Source organism: Scomber scombrus, chromosome 7 (assembly GCF_963691925.1).
Source record: "Scomber scombrus chromosome 7, fScoSco1.1, whole genome shotgun sequence".
Lineage (NCBI taxonomy): Eukaryota > Metazoa > Chordata > Actinopteri > Scombriformes > Scombridae > Scomber > Scomber scombrus.
In genome coordinates this window covers 26,853,324-26,881,004 of record NC_084976.1, presented here as the reverse complement: position 1 = coordinate 26,881,004, position 27,681 = coordinate 26,853,324, and the positions used below count along the sequence as shown (strand labels likewise).

The 27,681-nt window shown below is 40.4% G+C and overlaps 1 protein-coding gene across 2 annotated transcripts in view; it reads right to left on the bottom strand.

Moving 5' to 3' along the window:
- The window catches only part of fhl3a (four and a half LIM domains 3a), a 29,518-nt gene extending 3,583 nt beyond the window's left edge, over positions 1-25,935 (bottom strand). Inside the window, exons 1-3 of one of the 2 annotated variants that reach the window (XM_062422677.1) lie at positions 25,718-25,935; positions 4,309-4,481; positions 3,133-3,307 (exon numbers count right to left, since the gene is read on the bottom strand). In XM_062422677.1, coding sequence (XP_062278661.1) covers positions 3,133-3,307; positions 4,309-4,464 — 331 coding nt within the window. In that variant the 5' untranslated portion in view covers positions 4,465-4,481; positions 25,718-25,935. The remainder of the gene's footprint in view (positions 1-3,132; positions 3,308-4,308; positions 4,482-25,717) is intronic. The other variant, XM_062422678.1, reaches the window with a different exon arrangement.
- Positions 25,936-27,681: the final 1,746 nt, after the last annotated feature.

Here is a 27,681-nt window from a genome sequence, read left to right as displayed (position 1 = left end):
GCTACAGGTGAAATAAACAGGAATGTTGTACTCTTCCTGGAATCATTTGCTGCTTCATGAGATCTATGTAAGCTGCTACAGGGTAGCTGGAATAACTGACTCGCTTATCACTTGTTATCATCAGACTGCTGGCAGCCCGCCAGCCGTTGGGATCTGGCTTACAGACAACAAGTCAAGCAGACTGGCAATTACTCTGTCACATTCGGCCCTGGCTGCTGCTCACTCCCGGACCTTCGCCTTCATCATCTCAGTCCCTCTGTCTCTCTCTCTTCTCTCTATTTTCCTTTTGTATCTGCCTGATCTTTTACTCTCAACTTTTAATTTGTTCCTGCTTCCTGGAGTTTGCCTTGTCATCATTTTCCAAAGTAGTTTGCCTATCTATCTTGAAACCTGAATCTGTATACTACATGGAAAATAAAATATGGGATAGTGAAGCCAATGCTTAGTGGGTAATTTAAGTCCCTTAAAGGTCTAGTGTGTAGGATTTAGTGGCATCTAGCGGTGAGGTTGCAGATTGCAACCAACTTAAAACCTATCCCCCTCCCTCTCCAAGCATGGAGGAGAACCTATGGGGACTCTGAAACTTGTGAAAAATGGTTTGTCCATTGTGGGCTACTGTAGAAACATGGCGGTACAACATGGCAGGCTCCATCAAAGAGGACCCACTCTCCTATGTGGATATAAAGTGTTCTTTCTAAAGGTAAAGAAAATCACAACAGTTCTTATTTTCTGGTGGTTATACACTGATAAAAACATATTTATGAATATTTAGTGTAGTTAGTTCCACTAGATGCCACTAAATTCTACACACTACACCAATACTATATGATACGGTCAAATGCATTATGTGTGTATTGTTTATATTTCTATTGCAAGACAAAAGAAAATACATGTATGTATGTAGATCTTGATGGAAGTGTAGGTGTATACTGATGTGATACTGATACCGATGTGAGTGTGTTCAAATTATGATTTGTAGTCAGGAAATAAAAACAACAAGATGGATGAAGAAATGAATGAGAGATGACCAGATGGAGTGGAGTTCTGTTACAGTGTTTTTGATGGAGGTGGATACATTTTCCATAGAGATGTAATCTATGAATGAGTTTTTCCAGTGTGCAATATGTGTGTTGTTCATTGATTCCAGTTCATGAGGATAGTTTTCTAGGAAATAGTTAGAACTGCAAGGAGTAATCTACCGTTTGTTTTGTTCAGGTGGATTTTTTAAAAATGTCTCCATGTAAGCAGAGTGAGGACGATAATTAGATGTGGCAGCCCAGGAAGAGGGATAGTGATTTCTTTCCAAAAGTGTTTAACAGGTGCGCAGTGCAAGTTGGTGTGAATGTAGCTATCTGGGCTGATTGCAATGTGAACAGATTTCTGATGAGAACCCCACTTTAAACATTTTTTGTCCAGTGAAATGAATTATATGGAGTAACTCATTCTGTATGAGTTGTATGTTGGCATTTTTGGACATGAAGTAGATGCAAACTGTGATATTATTTTATATATTTTGGAAATTATTTTTTTCAGTGAAGAGATATTTATTCTATTAAATCTGGTTGGTGGCCATTATGCAAAATTTTGATTAAACAAATAATTTCCAACGATTGTTTGTTACCGATGCCATACCTGTAGGCCAACTAGGAGAATGAAACCCAAATATTATTATGGAAGATATGTGTATGCTGTGTGACGCCTTTTTCAATCCATGTGCAAAATGAAGTGGTTTCTCATTACTTAGAAAGTCAGGATTGGTCTAGATGTGAGTACAATTAGATGGTGAAAAGGTGGTGTTTGTGATTTTGTGGAATTTCCACTAGGCTGTCAGAGTTGCAGTTTAGTTACTATTTCGGTGTTTGGCAGCCTGGCTGAGAAATGGTATGTCTGAGCTTTGATTTTCTTTACAAACTGTTTGTTCTTCATCTAATCATGTGTTATCTGATTGATTGGGGTGGATTGATTTGTATATATTGAAGCTGATTGGCCAGAGAATAATGGTAAAATGTGGAACCTTAAATCCTCTTTGTGATTTTGGTTTTTGCAAAACAGCCATTTTAATTCTCGGTATCTTGTTTTTCCAGTTCACATTTCCAGTAGAAATGTGAACCAGGTGAGGGTCGGTTGGGTTGGAATAAGTGAAAATAGATCATTTATTTTAGGAAGTACTGTGTTTAGCACAATACACAAAACAAAGAAATACACAAAAAACATAAGCACCAATAGTAGTGAAATAGTTGTTTGTGTCTCTGTAGGATTTCTCTTGGATACTGGTCATTGAGTCCATCGTCTGCCTGCCTTGTTGGTGCACTTTTTGTTTATAGTGCTCAAATTTCGCAACGATTGGCTGTGGTCAGTTATCGGCGTTCTTTGATCCCATACAGTGTACGCGGTGGAATGTGATGTTGTTGACGGTTTCTGCGGGTAGTTTATGCTGTTTGGTCATGAAATCCTTGACTGATTTTTCAGGTCTTCATCTGTGGGTTGCTCAGGAATGCCACTGAAAATGAAATTGTCTGTCATGCTGCTTGCCTGTAAGTCCAGAATAGTTTCTTTCATGGTTTTGTTATCAGTGATAATAGTAATAGTGTTGATTGTTGTATTTGGTGAGTGTCCCTTTTCGGTCTTGACTGAATTCCACGTTGTGGCACAGTGCCTGAAATTCCCTGTGCTGTACTTCGATGAATGCAATTCTGGCATCCAGTCAGGTCATTTTATTTTCAATGGACAAGAGTATTTTGCTTCATCACCGTGTTGCACAAAGGCATAGAAAGGTGGCTTCGGAGTTGTGGATGGTGTTGTACCTGGGCTGGGAAGTGAATCTGTTGCACAGTGTCTCACTTGATATCACAGTCCAGTTATTGTTATAGAGTTATATATAATGTCTGAGGAGAGATGTTTTTTGGATCAGCAGTCTAGCAGCAGTGGATGGCCATATTTGATCTCCACTATCTCATGAGATTTGTGTTCACTGTGACATTTGCGCCCTCAAGAAATTCCCAACAAGTCACTCATTCATTTATTTAACTTCACATAGATACACATAGACACATACAATAGTAAAATGAGTGATCCTGAAAGCATAACATATCTCAACACACAAGTTTCTGAGTTCCGAGTTTCCAGCCTTACCTGGCATGACGATCTTGTCGCAGGCGACACACTTGGATGAGAACTCATTACAGTAGCAGTCATTGCACAGCAAGGCTTCATCCTGGCAGGTAAAGGGCTCATCTGCCAAAGAGCGATCGCAGCGGAAACAGCGGAAGCAGTGCTCATGATAATGCCGGTCCTCATAAAAGAGCTCCTGGAAGTAAAGGAGATAAGAATACTGGTGGTCATTTCATACAGTTGTAAATACCTCACTAAAAATGATAAGTTTCATGCATTTGTTTATGTTTTACAGTTTCTGAATGATCAAGAAGATGTCTACAAGACCAAACACCAACAATTTTTTTGTGGTTACAACAGGAGCAAAGGAGTATGGGATTGGTCTGGGTCAAACTGACACATTTGCATATGCAGCAACAAGTATGTGGTTAATCTGTGTGTGTGTGTGTACATACCATACTTGTGTGCCTGCTTCTGTTTTTCAAAGATGGAAATGAATTGATTGTCTACAAGGCACAAAGTCAAGGAAATGCTGTCTTTATTTACTGTCCACTGCCTGTGAGGGTGTTGATCTTTAGCTAATCAAACTACTCAGCAATGTAGCATGCCACATTATGTAAACTCCACTAAGTTGGTCTCAAACGATCCACTTCATGTTAGTGTTTTCCATTAAGGGAAGATTACATTTTAACTTGATTGTGGAGAAGAGGGAGATCTCCACTCATGCTGCATTTTTACAATCCTAGAGACAATTATCTCATTTACTTGTGTCGACTTAGTGGAAATTGCCTGTATAATTACATGTTAAATTAGCCTTTACCGTGTCTTGCCACACAAAATATATAGATCATGCCTCATTTAGCATGAATTATGATGCATCATTAACATGACATAACTTCTGTTTCAGCCATCCAAGGCCATGTCAAAACATGGTAAAAAATGGTTTAAAGCTAATTAGGGGAGACCTTTGATGTGCTTTATCACTGTTTAAACTGTTAATATGTGACTCACACTGTGGAAAACCTGAGATCATATTTGGGATTCATTCCAGTGTGTGTATTACAGAAAATAAACGTTACCAGAAACATTTAGGTACAGGCCTTAATTTTGTAATATTATTTTGTAGTCCAATTGTCATTGTTGTTGTGCATCAAATAGGTGATTGCATGTCTGATCTTGTAAAAATGGATGCCTTACCCTTGCATCATGGCCAATCAGCTCCTTGCACTCCTCACATGTGTTAGAGAACAGGCTGTCGTAACAGGGGATGCAGTAGGGACTTTCATCTGACTGGATGTACTTGCGGCCATACAGGGACTCTTTGCAGTTGTCACAGTCAAAACGGTCAGCCATTGTAATTGTCTATAAGCCTGCAACAAAGAAAGACAATTTTGTTAGAAACAATCTAAAAAACAAATGCCAAGAAATCCAAATGACAGCAAGAGAGAAGAAAGGGCTGAGATATAGGGGTGGAGAAGAAAAGAGGGAGAGTCTTGAGTCACCTTGTACAGCATGACAGTTGGACATCAATATAGACTTTCACTGCCAATATTTACACTGGAAATACTTATGCTTGTACCAGCAATGGAGCTGAGCTCAAACAAAACATGCAGTGAAAGTGGGAGTAAGTGGAAAAAGAAAGAGAGACAGAGAAAAAGAGAGTGACACGAGAGGCGGTACAAAATGCCTATTAACTTTTATTGCTGCGTGATGAAAGTATGGTGTATGCAGAGGGAGGGGACACGAAAGGGAGCTGTCACTTTGCTTTCTCTCAGTAACTACCAAACTCCTTCCTGTTCCTGTCAAATGCTCAAAACCTGCAACTGGAAGATTAAAGCACTACTACAAACTGAGCGAGCTGTCTTTTTGTGATTAAGCAGTAATGAAGTCGTGAATCCTTGCATGTGAAGCCCCCAGACAGCATACACACCTGTAAATATTTATGAGGCAAGAATATATTTGTGAGTAAAACGTGGACCACCAACAGATACAGAAACCCCCATGAAGCCTGCACATTTGTAGGTGTTTATGTGTGACAAGCAAGCAGACACTTGAAGCTGTTTGAACATGACTCCTGAGCAAGTGGCTTCCTTTCAGCATGAAGATGCAACTACAGTACATGCATATACAGAAACAGGAGGTATACCATCTAAAAACGTGGTTTGTACTGTGATGGGCCCCTTGATCAAGACTGAGCACACAACAAAGTGACAGAATAATATTGTGAGAGCATTATGGCAACAATATCAGGTTGCCAAAACATTACAGCATGACTGGAGGAAAGCCCAGTGATAAGTGATACAGCCCTCTGGCAGGGTGCACTCATGGCTATTCATTCCCACCACCCAGTAATAATAATCATTTCTGATATAATAATCAATCAGGCTTCAAACTGGGCCTGTACTGCCTGTCTTACACCCACACACACACACATACCTATGCAAGCACACAAGCATCATGCACATAAAGAGTATGCACATAGGACACACACAGACACAGACACAGAAGGTGACACAGAAAAAGGAAGACAGACTAAAAGCCAAATCACACGGGATCCATCATCAAAGAAAGCATTAGTCCCAGACTCTCATGTTTCATCTGTCTCAGCCCTTTGCGAGACAAAAGCTCTTAATGAGCTGGGGTGAGAAAGTCAAGATCCAACAGCCCTCACCTGCTCGCAGTCCTCATATTTAACCCAGTGACAGGCTTTTTGCTAACACAACACCACTTCCCCAAACTGGAGAGGCACTGACAGCCACCTCCAATGACCTTTAGACATAAATTAGAAAGTGTTAATGCTTGACAGCCCTGCAGCAATGTGTATACACTGGCTCACATCACTACAGTAGACTGCCATATCTCTCTATCTAATGACTGAATGGATACATCTTAAATATCTTATGTCACGTTATAGTATCCATCTGAAGGTTATGGCAAAATATCAGAATAAGCAGCTGTGGTCGGCCCCCATAACGTATAGCAAGGTGCTGAACTTGCAAGTCTGCGTTTTAACATCAGTTTGACACACCATCTGTCAGACAATTCCAGCCACGTTGTCATCAGCCCACATAACCACACCATAAAGATTAGATCAACAAAGTATAGAGCCTGAAAATGAGCACTCTGACCTTAATGTTATCTGCAGTGCCAGGTAGGTATGCGCTGCCTTTGCTTGCCAGGTGAGAGAACGAGACTAGGCATGACTCACAAAGCCGGGAAGCCAGTGCTATGACGTCTGATGTCAGCTTTAATTTCCAAAGCAAATCAGGCAGCTGTTTATTGCCCTCCCCCAATTCATATGTATCATCCACATATCCATGTACGAAAAAGGCTGCAGAAAGTAGGTCAAAGAACCTTCTTAAATAGGTAGAAATATCTCCTGTGACAGCTTGAACCAGGAACTACCCAATATCCCTGTGCATTGAGTAGATCATTAAGGCTGTCCTCAAGACTAGCAAAGAAAGTGTTTTTATGGTCTTCAGAGAGATGTGGGTTTGAGCAAAAATAACTAGTTTGCCAGCAATCAGGTAAAATTAAGTAATAGAGAACTCATGAGAGCACAGATGGAGCACTCAAATTCAAAAACTGATGCATAAATATAAACTACTTTAGAAATGAAAGGGCATGTTTTGACTTCCAGGTTTTGTAGTGCTTCCATCTTGAAGTATTTGAGTGGCCAATTCAGAGCCTGAAAGGAACTGCTGAAGGCACAGGCTCTCACAGAGAGGGGCATGACGTCAGTGTACTGACCCCTGGGGTGATGGACTAAGACGTGACTTCATGCAAAAATTGCTGAGCCAAAAACCCTCAGTCCGCAATTGAACAAAAGAGAAGATAAGAGAGGGGAAGTCGAGAGTAGAGTAGAGGAGAGTAGAGGAGAGGAGAGACATTGGATCTGGGTCACAGTGAACTCATCCAGATGCCAGTTCTCACAGGGCTTTGTATTTACTACTGTGTATGCTAGCTTCCCGGCAAGGATCCATCTCCTTCATGTCCAGGACCCAGTGACTAAGAACCCCACTCCTGGTTAATAATGTTCCCAAATACCAGAGCTGTGACTGAATTCAGCCCCCTGGGAAAAGTGTGGGCTTTAAGGAAATCACTACTGACTCCACACAGGACAATGGTCCAGAAATATTGCACTCAGTTAAATCATAGTATTGCAGCACAAAGTAGGAATCTGTGTGTAATATAGGCAACAGTGCATTCCATTCTCCTTAATGATCCAGGGGGAGTTCATCTGTGAGGTTGAGCTATATGGGTCAGTGTGATTGACTCTGCTGAATGCTGAGCTGGTTTTCTCAACACTTCATAGTCTGTTGGATAAAAGGACAGTGTTAGTGTTTTGAAAATTCTGTCTGTCCAAAGCAAGGTATTGCCAAAATGGATGACTTCATGACATTCATTGTGAGTAATCATGGTCCACAGAGGATGTACTTTAATGTTTTTGGTGAACCCTTTGACCTTGATGTCTAACACCCCCACCAGTATAAAATGTCCTCTTTTACTTACTTAGGATATGTATTCAAACCTAATAGCCACGTTGCCTTAAAAGCACACTGATACTGCCCTGAGAATGAGCCCTTTGGTATTCTAAAAGTTTATTTCTCTTCTGCCAACCTCAGGACAAAAGTTCTGCACAAGTTTGCCGCAATATTTGCCAGGCTCAACCATGCTCAAAAGGGGATAACCCCTTTTTTATGTAATGACAGCATGGTCTTTAATTAAGAACAAATGTTAAATTTTTAGTCCCACCACTAACATTCAATGAAAACCAAAACAATACTATGTTATTCATTCCTTACAACTCTTTAACATTATGGGGTATATCAAACCCATCTTCCTGGGACTCAAAACAAACCTTTAGACTGTTCATTTGTTTTCACACATCCCACTATAAGATAGGTGAGGAATGCCAAGGCTGCATTCTACTAGTCATCACAACACCTCCTGATTGGCATACTGGGGGAGGTTCAGGGCCAACTGTGAGACACCACAGAACAACAGACCAATGCAAGCAAGCAGACTGTATGCTGTTGCTGAGCAACATAGTCATGGTTGGTTACTGAAGGGCAAGCAGATACCCTGTCCAGTCCGGTCCCACAGGCAGGCTTGTTAATCCCCAGCCCAAACTCTGCTTACGCTCTGGTTGATTCAAAATGAACAGTCCGTATACCCTGCTGGGAACTAGCCGGGTTGCTCTTCCCCCCCTTCCCTGCTGTCTATTAGAAGGATCTGCTTGTAAAATATGTTTTACGAAGACTGGACAAAGCACTTGACATCATGTTACATCAACAGAGGAGCAAGATCATCCTGACCACAGAAAGCAGGTGACTGTGTCCTGCACCAACAAATGAATACACACTTACTGTCTATCTTCTTGTCTATTATTTCACACTGCCATAAAGTACTAACTTACGCTAGAGGAAAAAAAGATTGCATTATTCAATTGTGCTCTATACATCTTATCTGTGATTAACCTAACAAGGCTATTGGTTAATCACAGGTACTGTATGATGTATTGTGAAATGCTTTTAAACAACATTATTTAAAATGCTCTGGAGAGTTGTTAAGTCATTCTAAATGCCATAAAAAAACAGACTGACTTTAGCAATATAAACCTATTCACCTCTAAATGTCTGGTGAAAGGTGTGATGACACCTACTGTGTGAGTCAGGGCTGCTGAAGGCAGGATAACATCGAAAACGTGACCTGGAGGCAAGAGCTCATCTATCATTAAATTCAATGTCCCAACATTTAAAAACACATGAACTCAACATGCTGGTCAACATTAAGAGAAATACCATGTTTTTCTGTAATCATAGATGATTATTTGTATTTTCAATTTTATAATAAATAAATCTTCCAATTCTACCCACAAATATGTTGAATGTGTGCTTGTTACATTATACCATTATATTACATCTATCAATAGCTCTATGAAGTGAATCATTGTTATTCACAAAAGGAACACAGAAAAACACTAAAGCTAACACTCATGAAAACACACATACTGTTTCCTGAGGAAAGAGACAGAGAGTGCCATGGTGAACATTTTCAGTTTCAAAATATATAGTTATACAATGAAATGACACCCTATTTTAAATTGAAAATATTCTTTAAGTCCATGCATTCACTCTCATAGTTACTGTCGGTGAAGCAGCTGACAGAGAAAAGAAAATAATTCATCATAACATAAACAAGATTGTGCTTACAATCTTGAAGACCCAATATGGGAATGCATATCTTTAACATTAAAAATGTCACAGTGCGGAAACGATGCGACTGTATCCTCCCTGATAATACAGCATGACCAGTGGGCAGTGGTACTATCGGGCCTATAACACAGTTGAGAAAAAAAAAATTCAATACCAGACCAAGTGCTTTATTCGTCAGGTCAACGTTTATAGGTCTACTGTGACATGTGTACTTTTATGTCCAAGTGGACACATTCACAAGTGTAGATTTTACTGTTCGTATAACAGTCTGATTTACCTAAAAAGTAGCTGCTTTAAAAGCTTCTTAAGCACCTTTAACTGTCTGGATGTTTTGGCAGCAAATGGACTCAGAAACCAAAGGAAGGAGGGTGTTGCTTAGCAGGTCCCCTTAAAGTACACAGAGGAGAAATCAAACAATAGAGGGACAAGAGATGGAAGAAAGTGATATTTAGAGGCAAATGAATGCCGGAGTGTGATCTTAAACATATGACAAGTCTCACATAAAATTAGAGGAAAAGTGAAACGGCTAGGTTTGGATAAACGCATACCATCATATTGGGCTCTATCTGGTGCCTGGACATCTTCCAGACACAGTAAAGCTCCTTGGCTGACTTTAAAATGGGGAAAAAGTACAGCACTGGGTACTTAAGTATATCATTTGAAGGCCTGGTTGAGCATATCAAAAATAAAGCACAATGTCAAAAACACACTTGAGAAAAGTTTGTGTTTCAGTCCAGTGGCCATTTGAAAGGAGCCTGATGGAGATGCCGTCTGATCTTATTTATTTCAGCACCTCCTGACAGTGGAAGACTTTCCATTTGGTGACTGAAAAAGCAAAGGCATAAATTGCACAAGAGTTTTTAATGGCTCAGAACTTATGTTTATGATACAATGTCAAAAGGATTACATTTATATTATTCAAAAGACTGGCAACGAAGTTCATGTCCTTTGGGAAAGGCTTCCAGATCCACATATTCTTTGAGACTAGTCATTCCACAAGCTAAATTGCATCAACATGACTAATTGTTTTGTGAACATTGACTCAAGTGGCTCGAACTGGTCACAATAAAACAACATGAGAGTTAGACACTGAAATATATCTGTTATATTTTTTCGTCTGTTCCTGCTGGCTTTCGTTGCATCAGATAAATGAAGTCCAGTAATCGAAAAGACCCACCGAGGCAATGAATCTTATCGCAGGAAGACAAGGAAATTGCTCATGAAGCAGAGATAATGCTGCAGACCCATTCATAAACAGATGTGCTTATTTGAACAAGCCTACAAGTCCTGGCTATGGAAATACAAAAACATTTTAATTGTAATTTTAAGAAAAGCTTTTGCTTACTTGCTGGTAATAAACAAAGATCTGCTACGATACATTCCAGTTTAGTAAAGTATCTTCGTTGTGACACTGATTCTAAGCCAGAAAACCAGAACTGCAATCATCTTCATGGCATTTAAGCTTCTGAGCAATCTGCGGTCATCAGAGTTTATACTATGGGGTCAGCACTCAGTCACTGTTATGATGCTATTGGTAAAATACCAGTGGCTCAAAAAAAAAAAGAAAGAGAGACAAAAAAAGAAAAACCTGGGCCACCCACATTTTCAGTACATGGGGGCATCAGGAGTGTATGAGCAGAAAGATACAAAGAACAACTTAAGTTACTGAGTGTCAATAAGCTACATCAATGAACTAGTTCTGGCAAGGTTGAGGGGAGTAGAGTGGGGGTTGGTGCGGGGGCACTTGAGACTGCTCCTCTGTGGGAGCCTGGGTCAGACTTGACGATAGAGTACAGGCTGCAGGACCAGACACTGGAACGCTAACCTGTTATTGTCCCTGAGCGTTTAAACACCGCCTGGTGTGGAGTGGGAGGCGACTGAGGGCTCAAATGAAAGCCAACATCATAAACATAAAAGAAGAAAATGACTACCTGCAGCGGAAAATGTCACCACGGCCTTTGTAATTTGTCCCTTCTTGGCAACTTTTAATGATCATGCAAGCGTAGGGTTATGACTTGATGTCTTTTAATATTAGTCCTGATTCTGTTGTGTGGTACACACGGCAGCAATCGAGGAAAGCTTTGGGTGAATAGCAGCTGGCTTGAAAGGGCTGTGCATCAAACCTCCTGGACTCAATTATTAAAAGGATTTGATAAAGTGTACAAAAGAAAAACAAAATCACAGTGCAAGCTTACACTGATGCATGTTTAGTTATACTTCAAACACAAATTTGTCATAATCTGACATTTACTTGGCACACTGAGACCTGACGACGTGCTAGCAGGGAGGACTTGCATGTGCATATGAATGACAACTTTTTGAAGAGGAGCACAGCTGAAAAACGCTATTGTCACAACTCATCTCCCCTCCTTCCACAAGCCTGTCTCAATCCCAGTGTTCCACAATACTGCACCAACACCAAACAATAACATCGCAATTACTCTAAATCATACAGTACTGTCCTAACCGCCATGAGGGAAAGTTTGGAACTCTGGAATGAATCTGAATTTATTTTTATATCTCTGTGTGTGGATGGCCAAAAGACTACATTTTTGGCCTACATTTGTCTTCCTTTGAAGAAAAAAAAATGCTGCCATACATTAGTGCTTCACATCTGGTTTGCATTGGGGAAACTATGCAGTCAACTCCTGTGTGCCAGTGGAGGTTTTGGAGAGTCATTCTGCCTGGAGAATGCAAGAAAGGTTGTCTTTTTTTCTTCCTCTGTGCTGGTATTTGCCGGTAAATGTTTAGATGGCAGGGGGAAAACTGGAGCGAGAGTGAGAAAAGAGAAAGCAAATCTTGAAAGCAAGCAAGAAAAAAAAAAAATCTTGACAGTCTGCTAGCTGATCTTTGGATACACTTTGAGGTGGTAAACAGTGTGGTGAGAGGAGAGGAAGGTAAGGAATGCAGAAACAATGGAGTTAAAAACAGTGTGTGATAAACAGCCAATATTCAACAAAAGGATTCAAAGTTGATGCATGCTAAACAAAACTGTACCGTCATAAAAGATAAGCATGTTGTATATACTAAAGGGAAAACCAAGAAAGGTGCTGAAAGATGTCTTGGTAACAGTTACATTTTCTGGGGGTCTCACTCAATGCTTTGGCGGAGCTGCTGGTTTTAGAATAAACAAGTTGAACAGGGTTGTTCTAAGGCCTCTGTATAGCCATTAAGAGGAAGAGTATATTATTTCTCTTTGAACAAACATGGCCATTAATTTGAGGAACCCGTTTACTCCAAAGTTTCCCAGGGCAGATTTGTGCCCAAACATGGCTATCTCAGTCACTGTCCTGATATCTTCACATCCTCCCTGTCACCCCCAGCCCTCTGATCCAAGGGATATGGCATCCCTTTGAACTCTGAAGCCTTCACTGTTTGCAGAGACCCATCTCAATTTTGACACCTGCTTTGTTTTGCTGAGAAAGTGGCCCTGCACATTGCTCAAATGAATATATTCAATCTCCATTTAAATCTAAGCAGAATTACAAGTACTGTATGTTCAGTGAGGTCAGGTTACTTTGACTTGCAAGCTGGGTGATTCAGTTACAGGTTTGCAAGCCCCGGAAGAGGATGTTGTTTTCACAAAACCAACCTACAGAGGGGAACATAATGAGCTATTATGATGCAATATCTTCAGTGGCAAAACATAAATATCACTTGAGTCTGTGTCTATGTGACTTTGCTACAGGCCATGCAGACACAGCAAATGTCTCAAAAGTCACCACAACGGAAAATTGCCTCTGAACTGCTCCTATAAATAAAACACACAGTTTTAAACTGTCAGAGCTTAGATATTCAGAGGCCAACTTGGCCTTCTTTATTTTTTATGCAGGCCCTAATATGGATTAGAGGCACCTGCCTTTGAGCTGTTGCTATACAGGTTTGGACCATGAAATCTGATCACAGATTTTGATATGATGGAATACTGCTCAAGGGGTCATGGACTTCCCTGTTTTCTAATCTTTCTGCTATGGCTATGTCTTTATTGTTGAACTTTGGTGGAAGTGTATGTTATGCTCTTCTTCAGCTTCTTTGGTACAAATGGGGAATTTCAGTCATTTCTTGATAAGACAGAACTCAAAAACCAGAAAAGAGTCTACCACCCAGATAATTTTTTTTAACCCAGCTGATTACTTTTACACAAAGTAGTACAGTACAGTAGTACTATGTATGTATAATTTTAAATCTACTGGCTAATTATAAAGAAAAGGTTTAAAAGGTCCAAATAAGCATGGTGAAATAGCTGCTTCATCATTTTGACTTAAACATGTCTTGACCAGTGCTGTTTACACACTAGCTCCATGGCTATTAGTAACCCGCAGGGAGTGGACACCAAGGCTAACTGTGAACCAAAAAACACAAAATGGCTCCTGCAGACTTGTCATTCCCAGGTGGTCTCCTAATGTTGCTGAGTCAGCACAACTAGCCAGGACATCAAGGGGCTGGGCTTAGGTTTCACAGGCCGCACACTCAGCAATCTAAGCATGCCACACACAACTGTGCAGTGCACACCCACAACTGCTAGCAATTATTTATAACTCATTCAGACTTGTGGCTCGTGGCTGCAGTGATGGCACCTGACCCTGAGGTTAATGCCTAGACAAGAAGATTCTTTCTTTTCTTTTTTTAAACTTACATCCCAACATCCCCAGACGTGAATATTCAACATGTTGTTATAAGCAGGTGGATGTTTTTATAATCTGTGTGCAGAGGACTTTCATGGGTATTATACATTATAAGCAGAAGAACAATCCACATTCTTGACAACAGCTGCACAAATTATCTTCCACAACTGCAACAGACCGAAATACTCACTTCTCCGCCTGTCCGGCTCTGTAGCCCTGAGAGGATGGGTTCACATGAAGAAAAATAAAGGCATTACGTTGACTATGAAAACCGACGGGAACCTGCCAAATGTGGAACGACTGGGATGAATATCTTAGAAGTCATTTCCAGTATATGCAGCCATTTTTTCCCTTCTCAGGCACATCTCCTTGGCAACGTGTAAACAGTGCCCTCATTCTGCAGGACCATAAACCTCTTGGCAATGAGGTTTAGCTCTCGTTTCATCCCGTGCAACACTGACTGAGGGCACAACCCAGCGTTTTATATGGGATGCTGTGGCAATGTGCAATTTGATGTGTTGTGCCATAAAAAATATTGAGCCCATCAGGGAACCCAGATATCATATTAATACATCCCAAACTGAGGTCATTTAGGATGATTTTAGACTTCCTGACTATTTTCTAGTGTGGAGCCAATGATGCATATGCAGAAAATCAGGTCAAACTCCACTAAAATAAATGTGTCAATTCACAGTTTGCAAACAGTTAAATACATACTATATGTGTATTTTAAACTACCACACTGTAAAATCCAGCAGCATGAAACCATCAATATAAAAATAGACATGATAATGTGGGCTGACCTCTAAAACATCCCTGCGCACCATTTTCCTGTCATAAAAACATAATGTCTTCTGCCTTTACTCTGGTATTTGCTGTTAGAACAAAATGTGGGTTCATTTCCTACTGGGCAATGACCCCTATGACTAGTGTGGGGTTGACAACAATGAGGAGTTCAAGTCAGTATGCACACACACTGTGCTTCTTCCTGTTACCCCAAACAGAGACATCTCTGGGACTTCTCAGAAAGATGGTCACACACATTTGCAAACACACAGTGACAATAAAAAGCAGACGTATCATGTCTAAACACACTGACACAGTCCTGCAGGAGGACAACGTTTCAGAGACAGACACACCTGCAGCCACGTGCACGAGTAGTCACACACCTTCAGTATTATGCATACATGTGAATACACAAGGCGGAGGGAAGATAGGGGGATCAAACAAAAAAATAAACACAGCAGCTAAACTGGGGGACAATGGGTGACTTGTGCAGGAAGAGCAGACATCGTGAGCAGCTGCATACACACACCCGCAGTTTGTTTAAGTCCCTTTGTGGGGACTTCCCGTTGAGTGTAATTACAGCTCATATTCACAGTCCCTGGCTTTTCTGCTTGCACAATTGAAGCTGATAAGATCAAACTATTTGATATATTTAGGAAATGAGTTTTTTTTTAAAAAGCGGGAAGATCTTGGTAATAACAATCCAAACACATTGAATAGATGATGAATTCAAACCAGACTGACACACCGGGACTGACTACTACCTACTGTCAAGCCTCCTTAGTCTTTAATCTTCACCAGCAGAACAGAGGATGGAAGATTTACGTACTCAAACAATGATGTCATCATTGGTGAGACTACTGTTGAGAAAGATTTAAACTGCAAAAAAAGATGGTAAAAATCAGTTTCCATTCAGACACGACTGGAGATACTATAAAGTACCCCTGATAATTCTGCATACTGAGGCGAAAAAGGAAAACTAGCTGGAACATATCCCTCTTGACCCAATTTTTACGATCCCAGAGAGAGACCACCTCCTTTTCCTCTTTGTCATTCTCCCTGTTTGCTTTGACCTTCAAATGGGTTACTGAGAAGTGAGTCACGTGTCCACTGGATGCCTTGGCAGCTCATTTTTGCTTGTTGGAAACCAAACACACACTGATGAATTGCGGAAAAATCAGGAAGTGCATATGCGAATGGTACACTAGTGGATGTGATTGACCTCTGGGTCATTTATCCCCCTTGCTGTACTGCCAGGAGAATGTCCCAGCTCTGAAATGCAGCAGGCAGGCCGTGTGGCTGGAATGAGCTCACTTCAAAAGGTGTCCATAAATCATACTGCCATGTATCCCAGGACTGCCTCCACCCTCCACGTCCCCCAGCCATGCACCCATCTACCCTTTTCTCCTTCTCCTCTGTTGTCCTCCAGTGTAGTCTAGGTTTAGACGTTGCACCTTTGTACGTTCACACACTTTCTATAGACCATTCTGCTCAGACTTTACTAGTTCTTATTTGTCATTTGTGTTACAGGATTTTGTATCCACACACACACTCGGGATAGTTCAATCAATCATAGCAGAAGGGAGGAGTGGTGAATGGGTAGTGGAGGATCTAAACATGTACTGACCTAAAACTGATTAACGCTGGTATCAAAAAGTAATACTCCCTTTGGTGGACAATGGATCTCAGTGGATTTATCTGAGGTTCATTTTTGTCTCGTGAAGAGCTGCAAGTTCAGAGATACTATAGCTAGTTTCTTGACTTTGCCAGAAGAGAACTGCAATCCGTCAGGTCCTTATCTCCCAGTGTCACACACTGGGATCTCTTTATCATGCAGCCATGCAAAACACCATTCATCTTCCCCACCTAATTCATTATCAGTGATAAAATGCAAAGTCCCCGCTGAAGTTGTTAAATGCAGAGGCGACGTGAAAACAGGTGCTTTGGTAAACACTGATAGCATGGTTGAATTATGTTGCTTTGCAAGCAGACCTGTCTGTCTATCTCTTTCAATCTATTAACCACAACTCTAGTCCGACCTCATTCTGCTTCTATCCTGCTCCTCTTTCCTATATAGGCGAATTCTTGGCTTCGAGGGATGCAGCAACAGCTCTGAACAAAAAACAGACACAAACAAAGCAAGGAGCTAGGTGAAGGCACAAGGTTCTCATCATGGCCCCACAGCCTCTTCATCAATCAAGTGAAGTGTAAATGTATGTACACATATACAGCTCTGCCTTGATTATAGGACTAGGAGGATTGACTGGCACTAGTAAATGTAGGTTAAAAGCTACATGGCACAGACTTTAACACAGTCATTATCAGAGGCACCGTAATACTCACCTGACTAATCACAATGTCACAATGTGACCAACAATCATCATAATGCATGAGCTTTCATACTATGGGATGGCTTTTCTTCCATTCTTAGTTGAGCAATCATTAAACCTTAAACAGTTTCCACTCACCAGTGTTGAGAAAGCATGCGATGGGATGAGGGACGGGTTTTTTTAAGGGGGGTTGAATACTTCCACAGTGAAGTCATGGTGCTTGTGTCATTGGCCCTCTGCTGTGCTTTGCTCACCGTCTGGCCCCCATTTTACCCATTGATCTAATTTCCATTGCCAACATTGGATGTGGTTCTGTTTGAAGCTGGATGTTTAGGCCCATTAAAGCAGTAACAGAATTGCTAACGTATGGTGGACCTTAGAAAAAGTAAAGAAGAAAACAACTTACTGATGTATGCCAGACTCTCGAAAGAATGAAGTAAACAGAATATATAGTTTTGAGCAGCGTTAAGTTAGAAAATCTACGACCCAATTTACACCTGGTATTAACGAGTACTTCCTTCCTGATAGTAGCAAGCTCTGAGCTGGTTTTAATTAACATTCAACATTAAAAACAAAACCTCTTTTTGAATTATTTACAACTGAGCATTTGCTTTGTTGTGAAATTCCTTTTTAATGGTATTTTATTGTATGAGCGACATACTCACTCACTGTTTCCTCTTTTGTATAGATTGGTGGTGAGATGTGTTACATTTTCAATTTCCTGCAGCTAATGTGGTCAACCACTATCTCTGTGGTTGGTTTATCTGACAGCCTTAAATATATACACTACATCAAGTTGCCAGTTGAAATGGGGGGTCCGTACCTGTCAGATAATTTCTCAAAATTACAGAGAAAGCTTTATTTGCACACATAATGGTAGAGAACTATATAGGAACTCATAGCATCTGGAGTACACCACACTACAGTTAATTGCCTGTTTAACCTAAATAAGTGAAATCCACACCTGAATGAAGGCATGAATCTCTTTTGCTTCATTAGTGATGATCCAGAAGACAAAAGGTTTCAATGGAAGGTTAAACGACTTTTCCACAGACACAGAAATATATGTCTTTTAAAGCTGTAGCTACCATCGAGGACAGACATCTGCAATTTCTCCCAGTTAAATGAAATTAAATTGCTACAAAAGCACAGCAAGTTACTGCTCTTTTACTTCACTGTACCATCTGTATATGTATGCTGCACCACATGCACCGCAGCAAGTGATTTTATGTGTGCCCCATCTATGCTTTTCCAGCTGTGGCAGAGACAGAGGGGCTATCTGGCTGCTGTTGGAGTTGTGTAGTATTCGGCTCAAGCCAGGCAAATCTCATAAAATATATATTAGTAATTATGCATGTGTGTTTTTGTAATTTCAGTGAAAAGAGGGGACAGTAAGGGGTAGCATCAAGGGAATGTGTTTCTTGAATATGTAGCTAATAATGGTAAATATATGTTAAAATGCTGGTTTCTTTGTTTGTGAATATGAGCTTAATTGTAGCCTTAGTGGGTTCCATTGTTTAGAGGTTTATACAAGTAATTTTTGGGGAAGATAAGACTGTCAATTGCTTCATGTATCTCAAATGCATATGCTGTACGTGCTAGAAATATAAAGCAATAAAAAGAAAATATGCAGGAACTAGAACTGGAAATGCTATAATATTCACGTGGAGGACCTCAAAACTCAATACTGCATGTTAAGACTTTGGGAGCTTCGGAAAAACAACAAACTGGCAATGATGACTTTTGCATCTAGAGGGGCTTTTAACAACTGTGTCTATGAGTCATTTGGTAATTGTGTTAAATGCAAATGCTCTGGTCTCCCACTCGACAGAGTTATGTCCTATTACTGCAAACATCCTGAACTCAATATGATCTACTAGTTGTGAACACACTGTCAAACAAAGCAGTAATTCACCGTAATGATCTCATTGCACCAATTCCAAGAGCTGCAATTGCATAAGGTGAGTGAGAGCTGACGCCAGATGCATTGAGGAGTCACAACATGTTCTTTCTCTTGTGAAAATTTGTTGTGATAAAAAGTTGATGGAACTTCTGTAGAGTAATAGAAACCTTTCCAAGGTGGAGAGGTGCATACACACAGAGTAAACTATACACACTATGGACATGCATTTGTCTTGGATTAAGCCTTTCTTTGACAGCTTGTTGACAGATGCACCAACGGGCAATAATGATGTTCTTGAGCAACTCCTCTCCCCAACTCATCCTTTCATTCTCTTTCTTGACTTCAACCGAAGAAGCCAAGAAATCCCTTCTTAGCCCTCTCTTACTGGTCCCTGTTGTAAATCATTGTCATTTTCCCATTGAGGAGCTGAGGTCCTTTTATAGCCACACCAAGGACACTTTCTGCCATTTATGGCTCCTCCAAGGCAATGTACGAAACCCAGACAGTATCCCATGAAGGTGAGAGAACACAGGGAAGCAAAGAAATCCAAGAACCATCCTTTCAGCTTCTTCCTCCCTCCTCTTTAAGTCCATTTTGACAGCTTTACAAATTAGTGCCAAAGTGTGCCAGCACAGTGCCAAGTGCACTCTTCTTTGTGTATTTTGAAAAGGGGCAATTGCTGTATACAGTTCGATTTATGCACCAGTGACTGACATAAATCCACACCTCAGTGTACTGTATGTACCAAGCCTGGCTTGTCTCAGCCTGTCTCCTCTGCAGAGACTATTGTCTCTCAAACAGAACCATAGACACGAAAGTGAGAGAGTAAGACTAAGTATGTATGCCTATAAATACTCAAAGGAAAGAACGATGATGAGAGGGGAAGAGATGTTGTAAGCAGGACTCTGCGAGACATTCTGGGTAAGGAGTCACATTCTTGATCATGCGCTAGTTTCATCATGCAGAGCTGGGTGTTTACTTTCAGAGAGGGGAATGCTCTCACTCACAGCTTCACTCCAAATAAACAGTCTTGTATTTATCAAGACAAGATAATACAAATCTAATCTGAAACAACTAGCAGCTTTTCATGCAGTCCAACAAGTCATGCCCTTCTGGATCATCCCTGGAAGACAGCTGCGCAACAAAGAACAAAACAGTGACAAAATAAAACACAAATGCACATTAATTAAAAATATGCATGTACTAAACACTAACACCTTGCCATACACCCACATTTGCATGACTGCACTTCCTCTGCCATGATGTCACAGTCTGGGTTCATGCTTAGCAGATGTGGAAGCCAACACTATTAAGTGTTTGTGAAGCAATCAACACTAATGCATTTTGCATTGTGGCAAACTGAAGTTACTAGCCATATAAAGACACAACTGCCCAGCAGCAGGGGGTGAAGGTGGGGATACAGTAGTGGCACGGTGGAACAAACAACCCATGTATACACTGCCAAGGCTAAATTACATCTCCAAAACATCTGTTATGAGAACAGGATCCTGCTAGCATGCTGTTGTGGAGAAATACTTTGTTAACAGCCCACTCTCTCTAGGGTTTACATGTTTTGAAAGGTGACATTTTGAGCCTTCTGTATTGTTGCCTTATTTGAGGCTTGCTGTGTATCACTGCATGGTTAAGGACTGTGTGCCACATGGTCTCGAAGTATTGCCCACTTAAACTAGTGTGCAAGAACATCCAATGGGAAGGATGACGACACTGCAACTCCCATAGAAATAAAACCACCCTGTCAGTTCTATGTAGGCGGATGGCTGCTATTAAATGATGGAAGACTTACTCATAATATAGCTAATCTTTCTTACAAGTCCCAAATCAGGATACTGTGTGGGTAGGGGTGTCATTCAGCCTCAAAAATGTGGTAATAAATTATTCTCCAAGTCTACAATAGCGATCCATTTCTGACAGAGACCATGATAATTGTAGGTCAGAGGACCAGTGATTCCCTCAATAACAAGAAGTTATGGAAGTTACCCAGAAGATGATCACTTTCTCTTCCCAGATATGAAGATGTGGTATGACAGTACAAAGTGTAAGCCTTGGCTCTTTACTTTGTCATCTCTCTTAGCAGAGATGTGGGTGAAATAACATCTTATTGCCATGTGTATTGAAGAAATTATCCTCACCCAACATTCTTTTTCTCCATTAACCATAGGTTATCCTATGATTTAACCATTAGCCACAGCCCAACATGACAATTAGTTATATGAATTCATAATACACATCACATTACCAGTTGTATAAAAACCACTGCAATTTGTCTGCAGACTTTAAATTTGTGCTTCCTTCCTTATCCTCCCTTCTCTTCGCTACTTGATGTGACTTGCTTAAATGGATTTGGAAGTCAGTTTGCTGACAAAATATTCCCAGCTGTCATGCTTATTTATGGCCTTTCATGACATTTATCCCTGTGTAGAAATGTAGTATTTTTCTCAGGATAACATCTTACATGGGTGCCAACGTATTGCGTAAACAGTAACATTAAGCAATTCTGGAGACATCTGCACCCTTTTTTTTTTGGCAAAGGTAGGTATGTAAACTGATAAGAGAAGGACTTTCTAGGAAATACAGGTAACCTCCAGAGAACCAACAAAGTTAGGTACAATATGGAGGAGTAGACACAGATTTTGCATCATAGCATTACTTTCATCGGGTTCTGTATATTTGTACATGCCACACACTTCCGTTGGAGCGTGATCTTACCCTCATCCCTTTCGGCGAGGGTGCAGGGAAACAGTCATGCCTGACTCACAGGTTTCCTAACACAAGTTCACAACGTTGACAGAATATGATGATGTAGCAGTGAATCGACAGGATTCCTGCACCCAAACAACATCTGTTTCATGTGAGACAGTGCATGGGAAACGCTGATAAGGTGCAAAGGGTGCTATTAATTCAATGTGTAACACATATAACAGACCAGGTGCAAGGTGGAGCTAGGCAAAGCACAGACTCTTTCTTTCATAAACATACAACTAATCTGTATTAAACAAGCAAGTCTGCAGTCATGAGGTGTCTACAATTTTGTGCTTAGAAATTTCGCATTTCCTTTGAAAAAAACATTCCCTTTGAGAGGAAGGCAGGTAAGTGCTGCTAGGTATAGGCCTGTAATTGTATCCCTACAGAAATGTAATTTCCCAATTAGTACAGAGTCAGTTACCTTTTAGACTCCTCAGCTGCCTATATTAAGTTGATGTTCTCTTAACATAAAATCAATAAGTGAACACTGTGGCAGAGAGTGTACAGAGAGTGGGAAAGAAGAGTTGGAAAGAGAGTGGGGCTAGATGACTGGCTTGCAAGGGGGGGATATTACCTCCCACAGGGGCCCTGGCTCAAAGGATCAAGTTTCTGACGTTTACCAACAAAGCATCCATGGAGGAAGTCTTGCGCCCCTCACAATAACACCACAGCACCTGGCCATCCCCACGCAGGAAACCTGAGGTCACTTCCCCCCCTTTCAGGGAATGCAGACACTCCTGCTGCCAGCCACGTGCCTCCACAGCCTATTGAAAAGGGGGCTGATAGAACAAACTAAAATAGAGACATTACTGTATATTTAGAATAGCTTACTTATGAGCAAAGTACATGACTGAGCCCATATGATTTTCCAGACTTTTTTTACGGATAAAGTTCACCAAAGTGCATGAGAGTTATGTGCCAAACAAGTCTTCTTAACACCAAAGCTCAAAGGCTTCCAAATTCCATTACATGTGTGTTTTGCTCTCACATGTAACACAGATGTGATGTTTTCTAATCAGTCTGAACAGCTAAAAGCTGGACTGGGTTGCAATTTTTAAATTCTGGTTGGAACCACATGAATAAGAAGTAGGGGGAAAAAGGTATGCACCCTAATTGCTGTACTGGAATGTCCAGATTGTCAAAATTAAGACAAGGACACCCAGAGGACACACAGAAATGAGAAAAAAGGAGGTGAAAAAGGAATTAGTGATTAGGGAGACACCACATTGGTTAAGATTTGACAACTTAAATAAATGAGTTTGAGACAAGCAGAGGATGAATTATCGTCCAGTGTAAATATCATCAGATGTGAGCAGCAGTTTGGAGCTCAGTGTGAAAACCAGATGTATGACTGTAGTCTTAGACAGAATGTGACAGAAAGTAATAGAAACAAACTGTGTCCAGTGCCCTCCAACAACTGCTGCAGAAAGTCAGAGGAGAGCTGCTTTGACACAAATCTAAATTCTGCTCCCTAACCACCTGCAACCACTTGACCGATGATTCTCCATCATTATCATTGGCCTGGTTTCAAACGATGGCAACCCATAAAACCAGCCACAACCAGTCCGAGTCATTTAGTTGCAGTTCCGCTGCAGTTTGGAGCTGGCTGTGGTCCAACCACCACGCAGGACTAACCTTTGGAAAATACTGAGACCTCTGAAGAATGTGACCGTGGTCAATGAAACGGAGGAAGAGAGGATCAGGAGGAAAGCAAACAAATACATTATACAGCCCATGGGCTCTGTCAAGGCAAACATCCCAGATGCTAAATGGGAGAGAATGACTGGCTTTTAGCTGCTTGGGGATTATTTTAGTGTGTTACTGTGACAAACAGTTTGTGTAAAAATAACCTGTCACTGGTAAAAGCACAGCACGATGCCTCAGAGACCAATTTCCTCCAAGGTGTAATTTCTGCAACAGACTTAAAAGGGAGGGGCTGGAGAAAACTGTGGTGTGTTGAGTTAAGAATCTATCGCCTGGAACTTCAAATCTACAATGTTCAAGTCATAATTCAGCTTTGACACACAGTGGGTTTAAGTAATCAAGACTATATCTAATGTGAACAGTGTCACCCGAAGTTCTTTTTAGCACATTTTAGCTCATTGTTTTTGGTTTTACTGCCTACAACTTGACTGTTTCCCATTGTACACTACCTGCTCAGTGCAAAGCAACAGATTGACAAAATTAGCAGCTAGCTGGTAAACATAGTAATGCATTTAACAGCTCAAGAGCCTTTAGGAGCTGGTGGAGACCAAAATGGAGCAACAAGGACATTAATCAGGCTCCAGAAACACAACCCTGGGGGAATGCTAATGTTGCTTTATATGTGCTGGGTGTGCAAATAGGCAACTGTTTGCTAGCAGCTGTATATGGTGGAAATATGTCAGTGTTTGCAGTATCTTTCCGCTGCTTCCACGTTGCCAAAAACAATGACACATTTCCAGTTAAAAACTAAATTCTAAATCAAACCTGAATGAATATGATTTTTTACCATTGATCAAAGTAACTGAAAATTACTAAATGTCATCCCTGACAAACATAATTTGTATTGTATAAAATGTGTATATTTGTTTTTTACCTTTAAATTAATACACAAGTAAGTAATTGTTACACAATCCAGCACACAAAGAAAATTGGTATTATGAACTTAACTGTGAAGCTTAATGAAATTTTCAAAAAGCTATTTTTCTGAACTGCTATAATAAAGGGTGGTGTCTTTTTTTTCTTTCATCTTCTCATAACATATCAAAAATATATTTTGTAACCCACGAAGTGACAAAGCATGAGAAAGAATGTGCAGTTGTTCAATTTTGGCAAGCGCTCACACTTTACTTTCCCACTGCACCCAGATGATGCAACAACTGAAACGGCAAACAATCGTCACGAGGATGACACTATTACTATGCACAGCTATGTGATGATGTATGCCCAAAACAAACCCAGAAGCTGAAGTACAGACACACCCATCCCAGACGCACACTGTCATAGCCTACTTCCTGCTGCTGAAGAAAAAGACAAGTTTAGCCTAAGGGACTTTGCTCTCTGAGGCATCCACACACCGCTCTGGGAGCTTCTGTGACACAACAGTTGTTCCTTAATCCTTCCTACACACAGTTCAGTGGGTCACACAATTCACTACAGTGAGTTCCTCCACTGAGGGGTTTCTGTTTACTTGTTGTACATGTGTCTATACATAGAGTGAAGCTGTCAGACTGTGATCACAGTAACTGGAAAAAAAAAGAGAAGAAGAGGCAAAAAAGGGCATACAAAAAGAAAGCAGGAAAAAAAAGGCAGAGAGAAAATTTCCAGACCCCCTAACTTGTCACAGGAAGTGGTTCCTCTTTTGTCAGGGTTTTACTTTGCAGGCTTCACCCTGGGCAGCGTGTTTGACTAAGGTGTGAAGCATTAAGTCCTGTCATATTGTCTAGTCTAGCCCATGCCTGCTTTCATCTTCACAGTCACAGATTTTACTAGACAGCAGAAGCTTTCAAGATTAACATGATTTTAACATGTTAAATAATGTCTATAGATCATGATTACTTTTTAACCTCCACTGTAATACTAATAATAGTGATAATAATCGTCATAATACTAGAACCTGTCATAATAAAGCATTACACGTATTGGTGTAAGTGTTAATCTTGGCTAATTTTGGCTTAAAATATCCACTTTTTCCAACAAGATACTCTCCCATTGATCATGACGTCCAATGTCAACTTCATTAACTTAATTCATTCTTTATGCCATTCATTTCATTTTCATTTGAAAACCTAAACCACAATCACCATACAGCTTTAAATGCCATTTGAATTACACAAGTTTTGCTTTCCTATCAAATTAAACATTTTTCCAGTAATTTCCTACTATTTGACGTCACAAGAGTGCCATGCCCCACTGGAGGAGAAAAGGTGGACTCTGAAAACATACAATAAAGTCGAGACGGGTGTAAAAAGAAGAAGAAGAAAAAAAGATGAGTCCTACCAGAAGTTTATGTCTGAAGGTTAAAAGCACCTTTTGCAACTTCTCAGTGGTAACCCGCCTCCCTCTCTCTCTCTCTCTCTCTCTCTCTCTCTGTCAATAGACAGTCGCTCAGCCTCGGACTGGGATCAGTTTGCAGGTCGCTACTCCGGCGGCTCAGGAGCGTCGCTCGCCAGCTGTAAAACTTTTGTGTTTCTTCTGACTGTAGTCAAATCTCTGCGGCGAAGAGTGATGCAGCTTGCCGGCTACTTTTGTCCTACTACTGAGGAAGTTGCTGGTGAGTCACAAGATCCCGCCCCACCACAAAACATTGCTCCCTCCCTCTATCCAACGTACTTCAACGGAGATCAGTGGAGTCCAGGCAGTGGAGGATAGGATGGAAGCGCCCAGCAGGGCCCTCTGTCTCTGTGCTCTCGTGCCGTTTATTTTAAGCTATTTGATAGAATTATGTGTTATTGGTGAGTAGGCTATATGTGCTAAAGAGACAAAGTATGCTTTTCATAGGGTTTATGAATAAAGGGGTGCTGGCCACTATGGTGCCTGTACTTTTGTGCTTCTTTTTAAATCATTTTAATCAGTGCATTAATCAATCAATCAACCTGGTACTCAGTAAGCAAACAAAGTGGAAAAATACAAAAAATATTCTTTGCAATGTGATCGTCAAACAATATAAATTCTCACTCAAGTGTCTTTTTAGGCTAATGAGATCACAGAAGCTGCAATAATACTGGTCTGATTTGGGTCTTTTGCTAAATATTGCATGTTGGCCATTTCTTTGTAATGGTGGAGCTTGTTTTTTTTACTGAGGACAGCAACATAAAACAAGAGAGAAATGTCTTTTTTTCATAATTATCTCTGTATATTTCACCTGTGAATTAATTATGGTGTGTCATCTTGGTCTAAGAGGGACTAACCTCCAACAATAATTAATTACAATGGGTGTTGTTGGTCACTCTTTGCATGGACAGTCTGAACTGTTAGTTACCACTGAATGTCAAATGTCTACAGCACTTCAGGTGATATGATTTCAAGGACCTAAAGGTGGCATTAAAGTAGAATTAGATGTGTAGGGTTTATATGGGGTTGGGTCAAGATAAAGTAAAACAAAAATGAAAATCAGATTAGGTTGAAGGATTAATTGAATTTAAGTTCAGGGTCAGTGTAACATTTTATTGAGATGCAACAAATAGGTGTGTTTTGTAATATATTCTAGTTGTTGTCAGCTGATATATTGTTATTGCAATGGCTATTGAGTCCCGATAGAGTATTAATGTCCTTTTATATTTGCTATTTCAGACCAGATTATAAGCCAGTGGAAAACAATACAAATCTATGTTTTGGCATTGGCAGGAAGCAGCCTGATTATAAGATAACATATATCAGCTTCTAAACTTTCTCAATACTTGTATTTTTCCATATTCTGTATGTATCCGGTCTTAAGTAACTTTTGATGGTCATACACCCTTACTACATTACCAAACAAGGTAAAGATAAACTGAGCTGTTATATTTTACTTCCCTATTTTTACTGTTACCTTTCACCAGTTCTCATGTTGTATTTTGCTAAATATTGCATGTTGGCCATTTCTTTGTAATGGTGGAGCTTGTTATTTACTGAGGACAGCAACATAAAACAAGAGAGAAATGTCTTTTTTTTCTTAATTGTCTCTGTATATTTCACCTGTGAATTAATTATGGTGTGTCATCTTGGTCTAAGAGGGACTAACCTCCAACAATAATTAATTACAATGGGTGTTGTTGGTCACTCTTTGCATGGACAGTCTGAACTGTTAGTTACCACTGAATGTCAAATGTCTACAGCACTTCAGGTTATGTGATTTCAAAGACCTAAAGGTGGCATTACAGTAGAATTAGATGTGTGTGGTTTATATGGGGTTATATGGGGATAAAGTAAAACAAAAATGAAAATCAGATTAGGTTGAAGGATTAATTGAATTTAAGTTCAGG